Source organism: Sapajus apella, unplaced genomic scaffold, assembly GCF_009761245.1.
Source record: "Sapajus apella isolate SASKATOON/1434 unplaced genomic scaffold, GSC_monkey_1.0 scaffold68, whole genome shotgun sequence".
In the NCBI taxonomy this organism is placed as follows: domain Eukaryota; kingdom Metazoa; phylum Chordata; class Mammalia; order Primates; family Cebidae; genus Sapajus; species Sapajus apella.
The window spans coordinates 5,680,550-5,700,449 of NW_022437008.1; the positions used below are offsets into that span (position 1 = coordinate 5,680,550).

At 54.0% G+C, this 19,900-nt stretch overlaps 1 protein-coding gene across 7 annotated transcripts in view; it reads left to right on the forward strand.

Moving 5' to 3' along the window:
• Window positions 1–1,774: 1,774 nt before the first annotated feature.
• The window catches only part of DMKN (dermokine), a 19,103-nt gene continuing 977 nt past the window's right edge, over window positions 1,775–19,900 (forward strand). The window contains exons 1-19 of one of the 7 annotated variants that reach the window (XM_032249014.1): window positions 1,775–1,780; window positions 2,890–3,415; window positions 3,670–3,870; window positions 3,984–4,040; window positions 4,595–4,645; window positions 4,814–5,011; window positions 6,174–6,242; window positions 6,442–6,492; window positions 8,705–8,740; window positions 9,721–9,774; window positions 11,346–11,393; window positions 11,567–11,614; window positions 14,397–14,453; window positions 14,789–14,836; window positions 16,715–16,762; window positions 16,876–16,917; window positions 17,272–17,343; window positions 18,661–18,684; window positions 18,795–18,842. In XM_032249014.1, coding sequence (XP_032104905.1) covers window positions 2,990–3,415; window positions 3,670–3,870; window positions 3,984–4,040; window positions 4,595–4,645; window positions 4,814–5,011; window positions 6,174–6,242; window positions 6,442–6,492; window positions 8,705–8,740; window positions 9,721–9,774; window positions 11,346–11,393; window positions 11,567–11,614; window positions 14,397–14,453; window positions 14,789–14,836; window positions 16,715–16,762; window positions 16,876–16,917; window positions 17,272–17,343; window positions 18,661–18,684; window positions 18,795–18,842 — 1,578 coding nt within the window. In that variant the 5' untranslated portion in view covers window positions 1,775–1,780; window positions 2,890–2,989. Of the gene's footprint in view, window positions 1,781–2,889; window positions 3,416–3,669; window positions 3,871–3,983; window positions 4,041–4,594; window positions 4,646–4,813; window positions 5,012–6,173; window positions 6,243–6,441; window positions 6,493–8,704; window positions 8,741–9,720; window positions 9,775–11,345; window positions 11,394–11,566; window positions 11,615–13,825; window positions 13,967–14,396; window positions 14,454–14,788; window positions 14,837–14,997; window positions 15,150–16,714; window positions 16,763–16,875; window positions 16,918–17,271; window positions 17,344–18,660; window positions 18,685–18,794; window positions 18,843–19,900 lie in introns of those variants that run through there. The other 6 variants (XM_032249015.1, XM_032249011.1, XM_032249013.1 and 3 more) reach the window with 6 other exon arrangements.

The window sequence follows — 19,900 nt, forward strand, 5'->3', positions numbered from 1 at the left end:
AGCCGGAGAATGGTTTCTACGCTATATCCCCAGTGCCTGGCATAGGCATGGCATGAAGTAGATGGTCAATAAATATTTGCTGAATGAATGATATGGTGAATTAGAGAGAAGAGCGGGAACCAGAGGGTCTTGGACATGACGTGGGCATGTCAGATTTGTGGGTGCTATCACACATAAGAACACAGGCGGCATGGTGATGGAGGAGAGAAAGCTTTTGAAGCCAGACTGACCGGCTCAATTTTTTTTTTTTTTTTTTTTTTTTTTGAGATGGAGTCTAGCTCTGTCACCCAGGCTGGAATGCAATGCAGCGATCTCGGCTCACTGCAATCTCCACTTCCTGGGTTCAAATGTTTCTACTGCCTCAGCCTCCCGAGTACCTGGGATTACAGGTGCCTGCCACCACACCTGGCTAATTTTTGTATTTTTAGTAAAGATGGGGTTTCACCATGTTGGCCAGGCTGGTCTTGAACTCCTGACCTCAGGTGACCTGCCCACCGCGGCTTCTCAGAGTGCTTGGCTCAAGTTCTGACAGCTCTGTTTTACCATGATCTTTTCGTATATATAATCTTGTGTGTGCTGCTGAGCCACTTGGGCCTCAGTTACCTCATCTGTATAATGGGAATAATACTGACCTCTTTTGGCCATAGTGAGGACTCAAGGAGATCAGGTATGTGAAAGCACCTAAAATTCTACTTGGTTCACAGTAGGTATTTAGGATGTCCCAGGTATTTAGGATGACCTGAGGTGGCTCCTCAGGCCCAGCGATGTCTCAGGGCAGTTTTTTCCCAGCAGGCATAACACGGGCCTGTTGGTGGCATGGGAGAATCAGGGTGGCCCATGGACACGGCTCGGAATAACTGAGTCACACAGGGAGAAACCTACTCTTCTCCATTTTCTTTTAAGCTCTCTGACTGTGTTAAAGAGAAAAGCTTCATTTCTTTTTATTTTTTGAAAAAATTTATTATTAGTGTTATTTTCTTGAGGCTGAGACCTACCTTTGAGAAAGACCCCATGCTCCTCCATGCTGCTGAGCCAGAACACCTCGGTCATACTTGCTGATCTTCCTCTTAACAAAGAGGACACATGACCGGGCGTGATGGTTCATACCTGTCATCCCAGCACTTTAAGAGGCCAAGGCAGGCAGATCACTTGAGGTCAGGAGCTCGAGACTGGCATGACCAACATGGTGAAACCCTGTCTCTACTAAAAATGCAAAAATTGGCTGGGCGTGGTGGTGGGCACCTATAATCCCAGCTACTCGGAAGGCTGAGGCAAGAGAATCGCTTGAACCTGGGAAGCAGAGGTTAGAGTGAGCTGAGACCACGCCATTGTACTCCAGCCTGGGCAATAGACTGAAACTCTTTCTTAAAAACTAAAATAAAATAAAAATAAAAAATGGGCTGAGTGTGGTGGTGTGTGCCTGCAGTCCCAGCTCCTTGGGAGGCTGAGGCGGGAGAATCAATTGCGCCCAGGAGGTCGTGGCTGCAGTGAGCTATGACGGTGCCACAGCACTCCAGCTGCAATTATCATGATTATTACCACCGCCATTATCATCATCATTAAACGAGACAGAGATGGAATAACAGGGAAGCAGGAGCTGAGGAGGACAGAAGGGGATTTGTTTACAAGGTAAGAGGTGTTGGATGTTACAAGCTGGGGTGCGGGTGTTGGGGTGCGGAGAGGCGGGAAAGACTGAGAGACATTGAGAAAGGCCGATGGAAACCAGCCCCTCCTAACTGGGCGATGAACCCTAGTGACAGGAGACGGTGGGAGGACATGGGTCCCTGGGAATAGAGAAGCAGCCACACTTGCTGGGCAGGGGTGAGGCGGGGGAGGCTCTCAGGTTCAGTATCCCGAGCTGGGACTGGGGAGAGGGCCGTGGGCTCACGGATGGATGGCTCCTGGCCTTGTGCTACCATCTCCTCTCTGGCCAGTGCTGCCCTGACACTGGGGACCCTGGAGGATGGGTGGGATGAGCTGGCGCAGTCCTGCCCCTCATAGGTGCTCGCACTCACACGTGCCCCTCCAGGGCTGGGTAAACAGGATGGGCACCTGGGTCAGCGGCTCCCTCCCTTGGCCTTCCCTCCCACTCGTTCCCTGGGGGTGGCTGGCGTGCCCGGCCGCCCTGCTCCGCGCCCAGCTTTCTCAGCTGGGAGCAGCCTGAACGCTGAGACACCCTGCTGACCACTCAAAGGGCTACAGCCACCTCCTTCCCCAACACCAAGGGTCTCCCTGGGGGCTCTCCCCAGAACCTTCAGAAGCTGCCACGCAGCTCCGTGGCTGCCAGTCTCTCTCTGCGGGCTGGAAGGTGTGGAGGATTGCGAAGGCCGTCACCTGTAGGTGGAATGCGGGAGGGGAGAGGGAGAGGAGAGGCTGAGGTCTGAAACCGAGGAAGGTCGAGGACGGGTGGGCGATGCCGGTGACTCTGGTGCCCCTGAGCGAGGCTGGCTCAGCCTGGGTGGGTCGTGTCCCTGGGGCTTCCCTGTCCTTACTCCCCTGGTGGGGTCCTGCCAGCAACTCCTCTCTTCTAAGCCTGCACCCACCCCACTGCCTCCAGGAGCCTCGGACAACCTGTCTCCTTGTTGCCCCTGTTCCCACCCAGCGCCCCAATGCTTGGGGTTGGGAAATGGGAGCGCTTTTGCATCACCTTGTCTGTTTCTCCCTCCTCCCTCATGCAGCTCACTCTCTGTTTCGACAGAGACTCTCAGACTCACAATTACAGCTCATTACCCTATCGGTAGCTGGGCCCTGAGTCACGGTGGGGAGGGACCTGGGGTTGCCCAGCCCTGTCACCTTCTGCCAACCTAGCTTATAAGGAGTAGTGACAGGGAGGGGGACTCTGGAAAGGCTGGGGAGTTGGGGACAGGAGAGAGAAGGCTACAGACCCAGAGGGAGGGAGGACAAGGAGTCACACAGACACAGAGCAAGGGCGGCCAGGAGGAGACCCTGGTGGGAGGAAGACACTGGAGAGAGAGGGGGCTGGGCAGAGATGAAGTTCCAGGGGTCCCTGGCCTGCCTCCTGCTGGCCCTCTGCCTGGGCAGTGGGGAGGCTGGCCCCCTGCAGAGTGGAGGGGAAGACACTGTGGCAAATGTTGGGGAAGCCATTGGACATGGCATGGGAGATGCCCTGAGCCAAGGGGTTGGACAGGCCATTGGCAAAGGGGCCGGAGAGGCAGCCAGCTCTGGAGTCAGTGAGGCCCTTGGCCAAGGGACCAGAGAAGCCATCAGCACTGGAGTCAGGCAGATTCCCGGCTCCGGCACAGCAGATGCTTTGGGCAACAGGGTGGGGGAAGCAGCACACGCCCTGGGAAACACTGGGCATGAAATTGGCAGACAGGCTGAGGATATCATTCGACACGGAGCAGATGCCGTCCGCGGCTCCTGGCAGGGGGTGCCTGGCCACAACGGTGCTTGGGTGAGTGGCTGTGAGGCCGGGTGTGGAAATGGGAGGCTGTGGGCCACTGGGGTGAAACTTGTGGGAAACGGTTGAAAGGACGGATGAGTCTCTTACTTGCAGCCCTCTGGAGCAGCTTCTGTGTTCTGGCCCCTCCTCTGCCACCCTGGAGTCCCTCTGCCTGTCTCTCTCCTCATCTCTCTACAGTTTGCTCTGGCTCTTCTCTATCAAGGTCAGAGATGGCCCCACTAAGTGCAGGTATGTTGTCCTTGCAGGAAACTTCTGGAGGCCATGGCATCTTTGGCTCTCAAGGTGGCCTTGGAAGCCAGGGCCAGGGCAATTCTGGAGGTCTGGGGACTCCATGGGGCCAGGGATACCCCGGAAGCTCAACAGGCAGCTTTGGAACCAATCCTCAGGGAGCCTCCTGGGTTCACGGAGGCAATGGAGGGCCACCAAACTTTGGGACCAACACTCAGGTAAAGCCACCCCCTGGCCCTGCAACCTGCCACTCCCCTCCCTCCAAGCCCACACCCTCCTCAAGCCTCCCTGGTCTTTCTGGATTCTACACTCAGTCTCACCCTCTCTGCAGGGAGCTGTGGCCCAGCCTGGCTACGGTTCAGTGAGAGGCGGCAACCCGAATTCAGGGGTAAGAAAGAAGAAGGGGCTGGGGATGAACAAAGAGGCCACTGGGTATGGGCTACAGAGAGCTAGGGAAAGACAAAGAGGAAAGCAAGGTGGGAGGTGGAGGGATTCCGGTGGGAGGAAGAGATGGGGCCAGGTGAAGTGGCTCACGCTTATAATCCCAGCACTTTGGGAGGCCGAGGCATGGATCACTTGAGGTCAGGAGTTCGAGACCATGGTGAAACCCCATTTCTACAAAAAATACAAAAATTAGTGGGGTGTGGTGGCACATGCGCCTGTGTCCCAGCTACTGGGGAGGCTGAAGTAGGACAGTCACTTGAAACTGGGAGATGGAGGTTGCACTGTACTCTAGCCTGGGCAACGGAGTGATACTCTGTGTCAACAAAAAAAAAAAAAGAAGAGATGGGCCTGGGGAAGAGGCAGGGAGATGGGAAGGGGTGGCTGGAGAAACAGGCATTTAGGAGAAAGGAAGAGAAGCCCTAAAGAATGGGAGAGGCCTGGCCTATGTCCACGGCTGAGATCAGCGTCTCCAAACTCACGGGCCCCTTCCCTCCGCAGTGCACTAACCCCCCACCATCTGGCTCGGGTGGAGGCTCCAGCAACTCTGGGGTGAGTGGAGAGGGGCAATGGCGGTGTTCTGCATGGGGAGAAAATGCACAAGCTCTGCTCCTCTTAGATTGGGCACCATAGAATATGGCCTGGGTAGAGAGGGAGGGAGTAGGGGCCCGTCTTGGTGCTCTATCTTGAATCCTGGCCTGTTCCCTTCCTGCCCCTCAGGGAGGCAGCAGCTCAGAGTCGGGCGGCAGTGGCAGCAATGGTGGCAGCAATGGTGGCAGCAGTGGCAATGGCAGTGGCAGCAACAGTGGTGGCAGCAGTGGCAACGGCAGTGGCAGCAACAGTGGTGGCAGCAGTGGCAACGGCAGTGGCAGCAACAGTGGTGGCAGCAGAGGTGACGGCGGCAGTGAGTCCTCCTGGGTGAGTTTGGCACCTCTGTGGAAGGCTGAGATGGGGTCAGGCCCTAGTGGTCCCTGCCGGGAGAGGGCTCCAGCTTTCTCTGAAAGGTGCCACTGCCCCGGGGTGAGTCCTCCCTGGCAGTCGTCACCCTGGGGCTCCCGTCGGCCTCCTGTTCCCCACCCATGCTGTGTCCCAGACACACGCACTATCATTTCCGCCAGAACCACTCCGAGGTTTCTGACTCTGTATCCCTATTTTCCACTCTGTGATGGTGGGGACATTATCCCGCCTGTCTAAGCTCTTGCAGTCAAGTCCACTTGGCAAGTCTCAGGAGAGCTTGGGGTGGCGGAGAAGAGAGGGGGGCACAGAAGAATATGACACTTGTCCGGGAAGCTCCCAGGAGCATGGGGGCAGGACTGTGCCCACGGAGACAGACCTACGAAAGCTGACAGAGTGACCGTGCAGACAACGTTCATACATGGGGCTCCTGCATGCTGGGTGTGAGGGCAAGAAGGGGCACCGTGACCCCGCAGCTACCACCCCAGGGCCCCAGGCTGCACAGATCTAGAGACGGCCGTCCCTCCAGCCTCTTGCCCAATGGCCTGTCCAACCCCTTGGCCAATGGCATCTCCCATCCCGTGTCTTGGAGTCGAGCTGGAGAGGGAGCCACATCTGGCTTCCTCGGGGATCTGGGAAAGGTATCAGACAGGAGAAGGTGCGTGGGCACAGGAAGCTGAATAACACCAGCTGCTCTCATGCCCTGCTCCCCGCCCCACCCTCTCTCCCATCTGGGGCAGTTCTGGGAATGGTGACCAAGGCAGCTCCGGCAGCTCCCAGGTGAGGGCTCTCGAGTCCCTTGCGCTTTCTGCCTCCTAGTGGCAGGATCGCTGCTCCTGCGCGGCCGGGCTCCAGGGGCTCCCATCCCTGGCCTGCGGTGGGCAGCGGCTCAGGTCCCCCAAATCATTGCATATTTCCCAATACCCTCGGCCACATCTGGCCTTCTCCATGCTCAGCATAACTTCCTGCAGCGACCAACAGGCTAAAGAGGGGGAAGGTCTGGAGGTTGGAAAGAGGGCTGGAATGGGATCGCGGTTCCAACAGATGTGTGACACCGCTGGGAAGAATGACTGGGACCCCTCCAGGTCCTTTAGGGCAGCGTTGGAGCTCTCGCTTTCCCCTTCAGGGATCCAGTTCCGGCTCCTCCTCCGGCAACCACGGTGGGAGCGGCGGAGGAAATGGACGCACCCCTGGGGTGAGTGGCTGGCGCGAATCTCCCACCGACTGTGGGAAGAAAAAGGGGAGCAGCTGGGGTCTCTTGCAGGATCCGGGAGCCCAGGCTCCGCGGAGGTGGAAAGGAAGCGGCTCACCCCAGGGTTAAAATGCTGCCATCTGGGGCTGGGACTGATCCAGGAGGGGACTAAGGGCAAGTCTCCCCTTTCTCTCCCCGGCAGTGTGAAAACCCAGAGAATGAAGCCCGCGGGACCGGGGGATCTGGGGTTCAGGTGAGAGCAAAGTCGCTTGGGGACGGCAGTTTCTGTCTAGGACTGTGCCTGCTCCTCCTAACTCAACTCTGCTTAACCCCCTCCTGCCTTGTCTGCCGGGAATGGACAATTTAGGTAGAAGAAACCAAAATGCACTCCTAAAAATGCTAACAAACTCCAAAGTACTAATTCATTGCAAATCTTGGTGTGATAGCCCTCACCTTATACCACAGATGGGGCTGGGAGAAATCCCGTGTGAACTGGTCCTTTTGGAAAGAACATACCCCCAGTGATTCTGGAAATGTGGGCTTTAGGTCAGCACCCGCGGTGCTGAGAGTTAGTGTCACTGAGGTCTTGTGAAAGCGCAGGTGGCTCTAACAGGGCTGGATGGGGCTGAGCTCAGCGTTGCTAACCGGCTCCCGGGTGAGGAGTTGGTAGGAAAGGGCCCATGCGGCCAGAAGCAAGGCCAGCCTGGAGGCGCTGCGGCTGAGTGGAGACAGTTCTCTTTAGATCATCTGAGAGGGATACTGACCTTTTTTTTTTTTTTTTTGAGACGGAGTTTCCCTCTTGTTACCCAGGCTGGAGTGCAATGGCGCGATCTCGGCTCACCGCAACCTCCGCCTCCTGGGTTCAGGCAATTCTCCTGCCTCAGCCTCCTGAGTAGCTGGGATTACAGGCACGCACCACCATGCCCAGCTAATTTTTTGTATTTTTAGTAGAGACGGGCACCATGTTGACCAGGATGGTCTCGATCTCTTGACCTCGTGATCCACCCGCCTCGGCCTCCCAAAGTGCTGGGATTACAGGCTTGAGCCACCGCGCCCGGCCGATACTGACCTTTTATGGGAACAAACTGGGATTTAAAAAAATTTCTCCCCAGCCGGGCGCAGTGGCTCACACCTGTAATCCCAGCACTCTGGGAGGCTGAGGCAGGCGGATCACTAGGTCAGAAGTTAGAAACCAGCCTGGCCAATATGGGGAAACCCTGTCTGTACCAAAAATACAAAAATTAGCCAGGCATGGTGGTGCTCGCCTGTAGTCCCAGCTACTCTGGAGGCTAAGGCAGGAGAATTGCTTGAACTCGAGAGGCAGAAGTTGCCGTGAGCCGAGATCACGCCATTGCACTCCAGCCCGAACAACAGAGTGAGACTCTGTCTCAAAAAAAACAAACAAAAAAAACAACTTCCCATTTGTAACCGTCTTTCTAGTATTTCTTTTCCTTCTCCTTCATTTTTCTTTTTGAGCCAAAGTCTCGCTCTGTTGCCCAGGCTGGAGTGCAGTGGTGAGATGTTGGCTCACTGCATCCTCCACCTCCCAGTTCAAGCGATTCTCTTGCCTCAGCCTCCGATTAGCTGGGATTGCAGGCGCCCGCCATGTCCAGCTAATTTTTTTTTGTATTTTTAGTAAAGATGGGGCTTCACCCTGTTGGCCAGGCTGGTCTCAAACTCCTGACTTCAGGTGATCTGTGTGCCTCGGCCTCCCAAAGTGCTGGGATTACAGGTGGGAGCCACTGCACCCAATCTTTTCTATTTTTTTTTTTTTAAATATACCACAGTCTTAAGTATCTAAGTAGTCAAAACACAGCCAACTTTTCCTCTCTGGTTTTTGCTGTTGGTGTACCACTTTAAGGTTTTTATTTTCTTCTAGCACTATGCATACTCCTGTAATTTCATTTTCTCAATTTAACTGGGATGCATCTGGACCTGATTTTCCTGTACACTGTCTAGTCCCACCCCTCCATCTAACCAGACTTACCCTACACTTTGTATCCGAGCCGTGTGCTTCTTTATGAGGGGAAAACTGGTTAAAAACAGAGAGGAGGAAACTAACAAGGTAGAACTAAAATTTCCCCCAAAAATACTTCACTGATATTTCCAGTCCCATGTATTCAATCACTTCCATCACTGATTTAAAATACCTCTTGTAAATACCTTAATATTTTGGAGAGCTTCTGGGAATTCTGTTGGACAGGGACCACACTGCTTTATTTATGGTAGCTTTAGAGTATGTTACTAACTGCCTCTTATCTTCACTTACTGTTTATCTTTTCCAGTGTTTTCTTATCTATTCTTAGACCTTCATCCTCCCAAAAGAATTTCAGTGTTGAGACAAGTTCCAAAGGAGAGTGTCATTATGATTGTTAGAGGAATTATATTAAATCAATACATTTATTTTTGAGGCTGGCCCCAGGATCTTAAAACAGGGGTCTGAGTTTCACTGTCTCACCCTGCAGGACTACAGAGGACAGGGAGTTTCCAGCAACATGAGGGTAAGAGGATGGTGGACCTGGGGGTAAAGATTATGTGGGTAGTAAGTGGGATAGAGGTCGGTTCTCCAGGAGCAATACTGGCAGACAGGTGGTCCCACACCCCTGCCAAGTCCACATGAGAGCTCTGGGAATGAGCAAGTACTGATGGGTCTGGAATTCGCCATGTATCACAGCAGATAAAGCAGGACTCTAGAGGAGCCCACCTCTCCCTTAAGAGAGGACCAGCTTGGCCGAGCACGGTGGCTCACGCCTGTAATCCCAGCACTGTGAGAGGCTGAGGTGGGCAGATCACAAGGTCAGGAGATGGAGACCATCCTGGCCAACATGGTGAAACCCTATCTCTACTAAAAATACAAAAAATTAGCCAGGTGTGGCGCGCACCTGTAGTCCCAGCTACTGGGGAGGCTGAGGCAGTAGAATTGCTTGAACCTGGGAGGCCTGAGGGTGCAATGAGCTGACATCACGCCATTGCACTCCAGCCTGGGCAACAAAGCGAGACTCCCTCTCAAGAAAAAAAAAAAAAAAAAGAAAAAGAGGGGACCAGCCAGTCTACTCTTCGCAGCCTCAGCCCCCACTGTCTCTCCAGCTAGCATCACCTTTTCTTACTAATGCAAATCAGCCCAGATGGGGTCCTTCAGTTTCAATCAACTTAGGGAAACAGCCTGGCTCACTCCAGCTCCAAAGCCAGGAGAGAATTCAGATGCTTTCCTGGCAAAGCCCTCCCTGATGGATTTTGGGTGGCTTGCAGAAATGAACATAAACAGAGATGGTGATATTATCTATGGACATCGGAAGTGAGCAGCCACTCAACCCACAGGAGCTCGAAATGAGATCGTGGGGCAGATGGAGCTTCCTCTGTCATGCTCATGTCTCAGTCCCCCGATTCAGGAATCCCTCACGGACACCCTGCTTCCCTGCCCTCTCATCCCCCCACCCCGCCTGCCTCCCCGTTGACTCCTCTCCATTTTCTGTCTTCCTAGGAAATAAGCAAAGAGGACAATCGTGTCCTTGGAGGCTACCGAGACAATAATCAGGTGAGCCTAGGGGCAGGCAGGGTTGGCGTTAGCAGAAGAGATGGTGGAGCGTGCCAAGAGCCTGGGAAAAGAAACAGAAACGTCAGTTTCTTTTGCAAGCTACTCTGACTCTGTGTCCAGTGACCATCCGGAGACCAAAACAAGGGTCTGGGATCCCCAGCTCCCTCTTCGGTTCCTTCATCCCCTCCTTCCTTTTGATTTGGATCAGAGCCATGTTACTTTTGAAAGGAGGAAAAAAAACCAGATACAAGTAACAGAAGAATGGTCAAGGGGATATTAAAAAAAAAACCCCCACCATACTTGGGGAGGCAGTGTTGAGAAGCAGAAAGTCACTGACCTGTGAGGTAGAAGATGGGGCTTCAAAAGCCAGCTCTGGCCAGGTACTGGCACACCTGTGATCCCAGCACTTTGGGAGGCTGAGACGGGAGGATCACTTGAGCCCAGGAGTTTGAGATCAGCCTGAGCAACATAGCAAGACCCTGTCTCTACTTTTTACAAAGAAAATAATAGGCCGGGCCGGGTGGCTTGCGCCTGTAATCCCAGCACTTTGGGAGGCCAAGACGGGTGGATCACCTGGAGTCAGGAGTTCGAAACCAGCCTGGCCAACATGGCAAAATCCCATCTCTACTAAAAATACAAAATTATCCAGGCATGGTGGCTCATGCCTGTAATCCCGGCTATTTAGGAGGCTGAGGCATGAGAATCGCTTGGACCTGGGAGGCGGAGGTTGCAGTAAACTGAGATCGTGCCACTGTACTCCAGCCTGGGCAACAAGAGCAAAGCTCCATCTCAAAACAAACAAAAAAAAGCAAAACAAAACACCAAAAAAAGAGAAAAGAATACAAAATTTAAAACCTATATTAAAAACACCACCAGCTGTATCATGCCATCTGTGTATCTTCAGGCAAATCGGCTAACCTCTCTGAGCCTGAGCTTCCTCCGGTAAAATAAGGACAGTGAAGTCTGGCACACACACCGTTCAGTTACCGTACAGCTTTCTGTGTCATCACCAGACCAAGATCCTGCTGAGTCTAGACTCTGGAGATAGATGCTGGATAAGGCACGGTGCTTGGCATGCTGTTAGCTAACCGCATGACTCGTGGTGTTTCGGGGACAGAACAGGGCAGAGGCAAGAGTCTGATTATTGAGATTCAGGGAACTGGGTGGGGTTCCATGGGAGCAAGTCATTCCAGGAAGGCTTTCCCAGGTGGACTTTTAGGTACTGTGGAAGGAAGAGAAGGTGGCTTTACACAGACGAGGACAGGAAGCCTGGATCGAGGTGGGGATGAGCCAGTCCGGGGCAGGCTGCCAGGTGGCAGGCATGCTAGGACGCATAAGCCTTGGACATCAGTCCCCCTTTTCCCCACCCAGGGGCAAGGGTCCAGATGGGGCAGTGGAGGAGGTGACGCTGTCGGTGGAGTCAATACTGTGGTGAGTGGAGGTGACACTCCACCTTGGGCTGGGACCATGGTGCCACGCAATCCTCGCCTCCCCTCCTGCCACTCAGACCCCCCACCTCCGGCTCACAAAGTGGGTTCTTCATCTCATCCCGTTTCTCCTTGGTTCCTTAGAACTCGGAGACGTCTCCTGGGCTGTTTAACTTCGACACTTTCTGGAAGGTGAGTTCTGTGAGCTGGCCCCATTCACTCGCGTTTGGAAAACCAACCCCTGCCCTCGGCCCCACAGGCGGAGGTCCTCTTTCTAAGCCGACAGTCAGCAGCGGCCGTTGACATCTCTCGGCCAGTCACCTTATGACTCAACTCAGCCATTCTTCTTTTTGTTTCCTCTGCAGAATTTTAAATCCAAGCTGGGTTTCATTAACTGGGATGCCATAAACAAGGTAAGGGCTGGATGGCCGTCTGATCCGTCTTCGCTGGAGAGGGGTATAGAGAGGAAAGCGAAACCTCTGCTCGGTGAGCTGGAGAAACAGCTGGCCACTAAGGAAGCATTTAGGCGAGTGCTGAACAGAAAAACTAAACCAACTGGGGGTGGGAGCGAGGACAGTGGAGACTTGTAAACCGGGGAGAATCTGGGGCAGCTGGTATCGAGGCTGAGCGGAGGGGATGGGCTTCTTTGCTGCTTCAACCTACAGACCTGAGCAGATTCCGAAACTCAGTTTCCCCTTAGAGACTAGGAAGGTTAAGGGGAGACTAGATTGACTTCTAGAGGGTACACGGAATGAGGAGTAGGCGGAGCTAAGCGATCCCGAGAGGATGGGCACCCAGAGAAAGGAACCAGCACAGGCCAAGAGCCTCAGGGGTGACAGGCGTTAGTCTCTCCTGCACAAACACAAACACAGCGGGGGTGCAGAACCCCTTCCTCCTTCCTCCCTGCCCACCCTTCCCTCTTGCAGGGGAATCTCTGGCCAGGCTGCTTTGATACCAGAATAGCAGAGGTACCTCTAGAGTAGAGGGGGCTGGACTGGAAGGGAGGGGAGGAAGGAGGGACGACAGCCCATGCAGACACACCCCCGGCAGAAGCTGCGACTGGTGATTGGAGGAAGGGTTTTGAGCCACTCTTTTTTATTTTCAAGGATATGAATTAGTCACCAAAGTTTGAAAATGGAGAGACTTCGCATAATTATTTGGATTTCTGGTTTCTTTCAAAAACTTTGGCCACACTGGGTCCCGTTTCCATGGGGCGGGGTTAGGTTAGGGCTGAGAAACAGCTGCTGCTTGGCCCAGGGAGGGGTGTTGGGGATGGGGAGGGTCATTCTGTAGTGGCCAGACTGTCCCTACCTGTCACAGTCATTTTAGCCACCTGACTGGCCCTTGTGAGCAGTGGAGTTTCTGGCCTTTAAGGTAAAATAAAGATGACTGGGCTCAGGAAAATTTAAGCCTGACTTTTCAGGAATGAGGATGGGGAGACAGGAGAGTGCAGATATTCCCACCCAGCTACAATGGATTTGTGTTCTGTTTCCTTTTTTTCTTTCTGAGACCGAGTCTTGCTCTGTCGCCCAGGCTGGAGTGCAGTGGCACGATCTCAGCTCACTGTAACCTTCGCCTCCCGGGTTCAAAGTGATATTCCTGCCTCAGCCTCTTGAGTAGCTGGGATTACAGGCGCATGCCACCATGCCTGACTAATTTTTGTATTTTTAGTAGAGAGGAGGTTTCACTATGTTGGCCAGGCTGGTCTTGAACTCCTGACCTCCAGTGATCTGCCCGCCTTGGCTTCCCAATGTGCTGGGATTACAGGTGTGAGCCACTGCATCCGGCCTATTTCATAGAGAACAGTTTCTGGTAGGAGCAAGACTCTTTCTTGGGTCACAGGGAACTTGGGGTATGATGGGAGAACCGGGGCACATACAGACACTTCCCAGAGAGGCACGACAGCCAGCCTGACGTGTTGCCCATCTAAGGTGGCGGTCGAGGGACTGATCACAGTGAGGCAGCATCCGTCTGGGTCAGCTCCTCGAGGGGCAGATCTAGAAAGTGGGGCATGGCAGATGTGGGCAGGTGAGAGAATGGAGCCCTGTCCTTCACAGTGGGGTGAGGGAGCTGAGGACTTCAGCCAGAGTGAGGAGGGAGCAGAGGGGAATGCAGTGTAACGTTTGTGACGAGGCAGAGACTTCTCAAGCCCAAGCCAGGATATCTGGGTTTGTTTGGTAGCAGTGGTGGGCAAAAAGGTCCCTGTAGATTTCTGGAGCAGGGGTCTCTTCTACCCTTGCGTTGACTCACGATACCCTGGAACTCCTATTCTTCAAGCTCCCTCTTAGAACCTATTTCTGGTTGGGCATGGTGGTTCACACTTGTAATCCCAGCACTTTGGAGGCCGAGGCAGGTGGATCACTTGAGGTCGGGAGTCTGAAACCAGACTGGCTAACGTGGCAAAACTCCATCTCTTCTAAAAGTACAAAAATTAGCCAGACACCTGTAGTCCCAGCTACTTGGGAGGCTGAGGCAGGAGAATCGCTTGAAGCCAGGAGGTGGAGGTTGTAGTGAGCCGAGATCGTGCCACTGCACTCCAGCCTGGGTAACAGAGATTCCATCTTGAAAAACAAACAACCCCCCAAAAAACAAACAAACAAAAAAGAACCTATTTCTTTGCCCAGGACCAGAGAAGTGCTCGCATCCCATGACCTCCAGACAAGGAGCCACAGATGGATGGGAGTCCCCCGCTCCCTCCTTAAAACACCACCCTCCCACCACTGATCTCAGCCCTTGCCCTTGAAATAAACCTCAGCTGTCCCACACTCCTGGTCTCTGCTCCTTTCTTACGCCTCCGCTGTTGTCCGAGTAGTGTGGAAGGGGTGGCTGCAGCCCCACAGCTTTGGGAAATGGGCTGCAGGGGCCTGGCAGGTGGAAAGGGGATGCTCTGGGTCAGGTCCTAGTCTTGAGATTTTGCTAGAATTAGGTTCTGCCAGAGGCTGGAGGACCTGGGACAGAGAACACTGTGTGCTTTGGGACAGGAAGAGTTGGTTAGTGTCTCCAGGGGTCTAGCCCCTCTCTCTCCCTGTATTATCAAAAATGGTTTTCTGGTGTCCCTAAAGACTCCCAGCTCCCCCCTCTCCACAACCTCAGTCACAATGACATTCTGAAGGCTGAGAAAGGGCAGTAGCAGGAGGAGGGGTGGGTGAGCAGCCCAGGCTCTCTGCTAACCCGCTCCCTGCCTTTCATCCACAGAACCAAGTCCCCCCGCCCAGCACCCGGGCCCTCCTCTACTTCAGCCGACTCTGGGAGGTAGGAGAATTCTTGCTGTTGGAAGAACTGGGGGCCTGGCCTTCCCAACTCTCCCCAAGCCTCCCCCAAGGCAGCCGCCCTCTGCTCCAAACACCTGTCTCAAAATTCCCCCTTTTCAGTTTTGAGATAGCTCATCCAAATCTTACCGCCCGAATCTTATCACCAATGTCATCTTAAATGCTGCCACCCTCAATCTCCCACGCGCTCGCCTTCCTCCAACCCCAAACCACACCCAGAAGCTCCTACCAGAGAGCTGGAAACTCCCCCAATTTGCTTGAAGGACCACGCCGTGAGTTCTGTCTCCCCTGCTGACTCTGCTCTTCTTCTCCCTGCAGGATTTCAAACACAAAACTCCTTTCCTCAACTGGAAAGCAATTACTGAGGTAAGGGGGACAGGACCTCTCAGCTCTGGGACACAGGGTTTGGGGCCCTGGGCGAGCGGCTGACCCAGGCGTCTGTCCCAGTTTCTTCCCCTCCCTTCCCACTTTCCCAGGCTTTGTGCAATCGCGAGTGGGGGCGGGGTGAGAGAGAGAAGCCGTGAGTCACTGAGGAGCAGGGTGGGAGGCCCTCTCTAGGAATAAAAGCCGAGGCCCAGGGCTGGGCTGCCACAGGCACATGAACATGAAGCTGGCCACTGCCTCTGCTCTGCTCCTGCTCCTGCTGGGCCTGGCCTGGGCCCAGGGAAACCACGGCTGGGTGGGTACTGCAGGGTGTGCAGGTGCGGGGAGACCGCCTGGTGGGGAAGAAGGGGCCTAGGCTGGGGCACAGGGAGGACAGCCAAGGGGGAATGGGAGGGTGGCATGCAGGGGTCAGGTCCCTGTCTAGTGGAGGGAGCTGCCGAGGATCTGCAGACCTGGGTCAGGGAGGATGGGCAGGCCCTCTGGGCTGTGTCAAAGACCACACTTGAATTCTGCATGGCCAGTGGCCTTTGAGGAACGGGACCCGGGCACTGAGGCAAGGGCTGCCGGCTCCCACGTCTACATGTGCCAAGTGCACGAGGCTGGACAGGTGGGGCCCTGCGAAGCGGGAGGTCGAGGTGCTCCAGCTGACTGCGACTGTGCATGCCTGTGTGAACAGGGTGGCATGGTGTCTGATGTTTCCAGAAGAACCAGAATGCTGATCTCTAATTGTTTGTAAATAATTTAATTTGTTTTTTTTTTGAGATGGAGTCTCACTCTGTCACCCAGGCTGGAGTGCAGTGGCGTGATCTCGGCTCACTGCAACTGCCACCTCCTGGGTTCAAGCAATTCTCTACCTCAGCCTCCCAAGTAGCTGAGATGACAGGTGCCCACCACCATACCTGGCTAATTTTTTTTTTTTTTTTAGTAGAGATGGGGTTTCACCATCTTAGCCAGGCTGGTCTTGAACTCCCGACCTCATGATCCACCTGCCTCAGCCTCCCAAAGTGCTGGGATTATAGGCATGAGTCACTGCGCCCAGCCCTAATTGAATTTTTAAAAATTCGGACCAAGCAAAAAATATCTGGAGGCCCATGGTCAACCAGTTTTTGACATCAGTGTTTGGGCTTGCAGTGGGGTTTAGGTACAAGGTCAGGTATGGACAAGGCAGAGTTAATGCTGAAGTCAGGACCTCACTGTCGTGTGTGTGTGTGTGTGTGTGTGTGTGTGTGCGCGCGCGCGCGTGTGTGTGGTGGGCAGGGGGAGGGTCCAAGTGCAGAAACTCAACTTCTTTCCAACACTAGAGTCTCTCCTCCTGTGCTGGGGCCGGGGGTCCCCGGTGCATCTGCATTGTCTTAAGTTGCTCCAGCTGTTTTCTTGTATTTCTCATTTGGCTTCCTGCAGCCTAGAGCTAACCTAAGCACACAGCTTCTGCAGATAACGACCCCTCCTTCAAGCACCCTGTGGGGCACAGTGTCTGTGTGCAGGGACTAAAAGCCTGCGGGGTAGCAGCAGGGCTTGGTGTACACAGAGGCGAGCTGGGCTGCGGTGCCTGGGTCTGCCCCAGAGGAGCTGGAGTGGCTGCAGCTCAGCTGCTGTTCTAGCTCAGTCTCAGGCTGAAGCTGCCAGCTCTCCTGGTCCATGGGTGGGAAAGGTATTGCCAAACCTGGTTCTCTCCCTGGCTCCCAACGCTGAGTGTGGAACTTCTATCTATCTGGGCCATCAGCTTCTCCAGGCTCACTGCCTTCTTTGTAGGTAGCATGTGGGAAGGAGGGGGTGGTGAGAGAGAAGCTGGAGCTCCAGACGCCCGGCAAGGCCTGCATGACTGCGGAGGCACCAACTGTGGCCCCTTTTCCCTTTCAGGGTGTGGACGCGACATCACTGCAGAAGCGTTCAGGCAGCGCCGATCAGGTGAGTCTCTGTCCTTAGGTTCCCCTGCAGGGCCCTTGGTCCCCCTTGGCCTTGCTCCCGGGTCTGGGCAATCTGAAATTCTCTTTCGCTCCTCCATTCAATGGCTTTCTCAGCCAGGTGTAGGATGGCAGGAGGTGGCAGCTGTAACTTCCAAGGTGAGACATCTACCATGGACCTGTTGGGTTAGGTCTGGGCGCTGGTCTCCTACCCTCACCTCCCAAGTAACACTTGAGGAGTTGGGAGAGGACGGAGGAGGAGGAGGAGGAGGAGGAGGAGGAGGAGGAGGAGGAGGCGGCGGCCGCCATTTGGGCTAGGACAGTAAAGGCAGGTGAAGGTGGGGGCCCCGGCTGGCTAGAGGATATTCTATAAATGAAAACACGTGATACAAGCAGGGGAGAAGGCAGGCATTTTAAGAAAGGTCTAGTCCAGGCAGGAAGGTGGGGTGTTTGTTCCAGAGCAAAATGGCCTTCGTCCGTCTGTTCTAAGTCTCCCATCCACTTCTTCCACAGAACAACAATTATAACCAGAATGCCTATCCCACTGCCTATGGTGGGCAGTACTCAGTCAAGACCCCTGCTAAGGTGAGACCTGCAACTGCCCTGTCTTCCCACTAGGGACTCTGGATGGGGGAGAGGGAGGGCGGCTTTCACTTCCGGGGTCCTCTTGGTTGGTTGCCTGAGGCTGGATCCCACTCTCTTTGAGTCCAGGCCTCCCCTCCATTTGCAAGGGAGACTGGGGATCCCTGAGACAGTTTGGAAGTGGAGGGCAGGAGGGCTCAATGCTCCTCACACCCACCCAGTCAGAAAAGCTTAAAAGGGAGCAGCAACAACAGAGAAAACGAACCAACACCCTCTCCAAGAAGAATACAGGCTCTAGAAAACCACGACACCTGCAAAACACACGAGCAGCTCTCCTTCACAGGTTCCCTCTCTGTGGACCTTTTTTTGGGGAAGATGGACTGGAGGGCGAGGAAAGTAGACTAGTGCTTAGGGGAGGCCGGCCTGGGAATGCCTGGTTGTTGGGGAAATGAATGCTTTATTCCACAAAGGAAATGAAAGGAGGCCAAGGCGGGCGGATCACCTGAGGTCAGGAGTTCGAGATGAGCCTGACCAACATGGTGAAACTCAGTTTCTATTAAAAAAAAAAAAAATTAGCCGGGCGTGGGGGCAGGCTACTATAATCCCAGCTACCTGAGTAGCTGGGATTATAGCTACCTATAATCCCAGCTACTCAGGAGGCTAAGGCAGGAGAATCATTTGAACCTGGGAGGTGGAGGTTGCAGTGAGCCGAGACCATGCCGTTACACTCTAGCCTGGGCGACAAGAGCAAACTCCGTCTTAAACAAACAAACAAATGCATGAGAATTTGGTTTCATTCAGTTGCAAAGAAGGCAATCTCGTAACAACAGTAAATGAATATACTGAGTACAAATTAGGCTGGCAAAGCAACAGCAGGCTGCCTATCCATCTCTCAGACAGTAAAGCCCCTGCCCTTGGGGATAGGACCTGCCAGAGAGACCTGAAACTACAGGCCAATAAGAGGAGGGGATGTGCAGCTTGTACCGCCTGTGGCTTCCACTCTGCCGGCCTATCTGTGGCCAGCTTATCTCTACCCACCTGGCAGGCCAAAGGGAGACCTACCCTCTTTTGACCCCCTTGGTCAGTACGTGCCCAGGAACCACGTTCAGGATCATCTTGGATCCAGTGCATTCAGGATGATAAACCTGTTGTGAAACTAACTCCACAGGCTGAATGTGCACAGTCAGACTGGAAAACCTTGGTGATAGCCCTGGTATGAGCCTGCCCTTGCCACAGGGCCCTTTGTGAGCCTGGAGGCCATGCCAGGGTACAGGGAGGCCATGAGCCCCACATCACTTTCCTTTGATCTTGTTTTTGCAGGGGGGAGTCCCGCCTTCTTCCTCAGTGAGTATGGGGGCCTGATCTTAATCTGGCTGGAGAGAGAAGGGGCCTGAGGCTGGCGGGTGTGGAAGGGACCCTGGGATGGCCACTCGGACTTCCTGTTTTTCCTGCAGGCTTCCCGGGTGCAACCTGGCTTGCTGCAGTGGCTGAAGTTTTGGTAGGTGAGTGTCAGAGCGAGCCACACCAGGCTACATCCTGGGAACAGGGGCACAGTCACCCCGGTGCAGGGCCAGGATGGTGGTGTATCCTCAGATCTCAGTGGGCAGCGACAGGAAGTCAGGTTTGCTCTGCGTAGATGCTCAAAAGGTGTTAAGGAAGAGGGGACCTCACTGTGGGGTGTGGAGAAAGACCCATAATAAAATGATCTAGGGCTGAGTGCCCTGGCTCATGCCTGTAATGCCTGTGCTTTGGGAGGTTCGGGTGGGAGGATCACTTGAGGCTGGGAGTTAGAGACCAGTCTGGGCAATATAGCAAGATCCCTGTGTCTAAAAAAACAAACAGGCTGGGCACAGTGGCTCACGTCTGTAATCCCAGCACTTAGGGAGGCCGAGGCAAATAGATCACCTGAGGTCGAGAGTTCAAGACCAGCCTGACCAACATGGAGAAACCCCCTCTCTACTAAATATATATATATATATACAAAAATTACCTGGGCATGGTGGTGCATACCTGTAATCCCAGCTACTCGTGAAGCTGAGGTAAGAGGATCGCTTGAACCCAGGAGGCGGAGGTTGCGGTGAGCTGACATCATGCCGTTGCACTCCAGCCTGAGCAATAAGAGTGAAACTCTGTCACAAACCAAACCAAACCAGACCATTCCAGCTTGGGAAACATGGCAAAACCCCATCTCTACTAAAAACACAAAAAATTAGCCAGGCAGGGTCATGCATGACTGTAATCCCAGCCACTCTGGAGGCTGATGTGGGAGAATCACCTGAGCTTGGGAGGTTGAGGCTGCAGTGAACTGCGATCATGCCACTGCACTCCAGCCTGGGCAATCAGAATGAGACCTTATCTCAAAACAATCAAACAAAAAACATCAGCCAGGCATGGTGGTACATGCCTGTAGTCCCAGCTACTTGGGAAGCTGAGGCAGGAAGATTGCTTGAGCCCAGGAGTTCGAAGCTGCAGTAAGCTATGATCACATCACTGCACTCCAGTCTCAGCAACAGAGCCCGACCCTGTCAAGAAAGAAAGAAAGGAAAGAAAGGACAGAAGA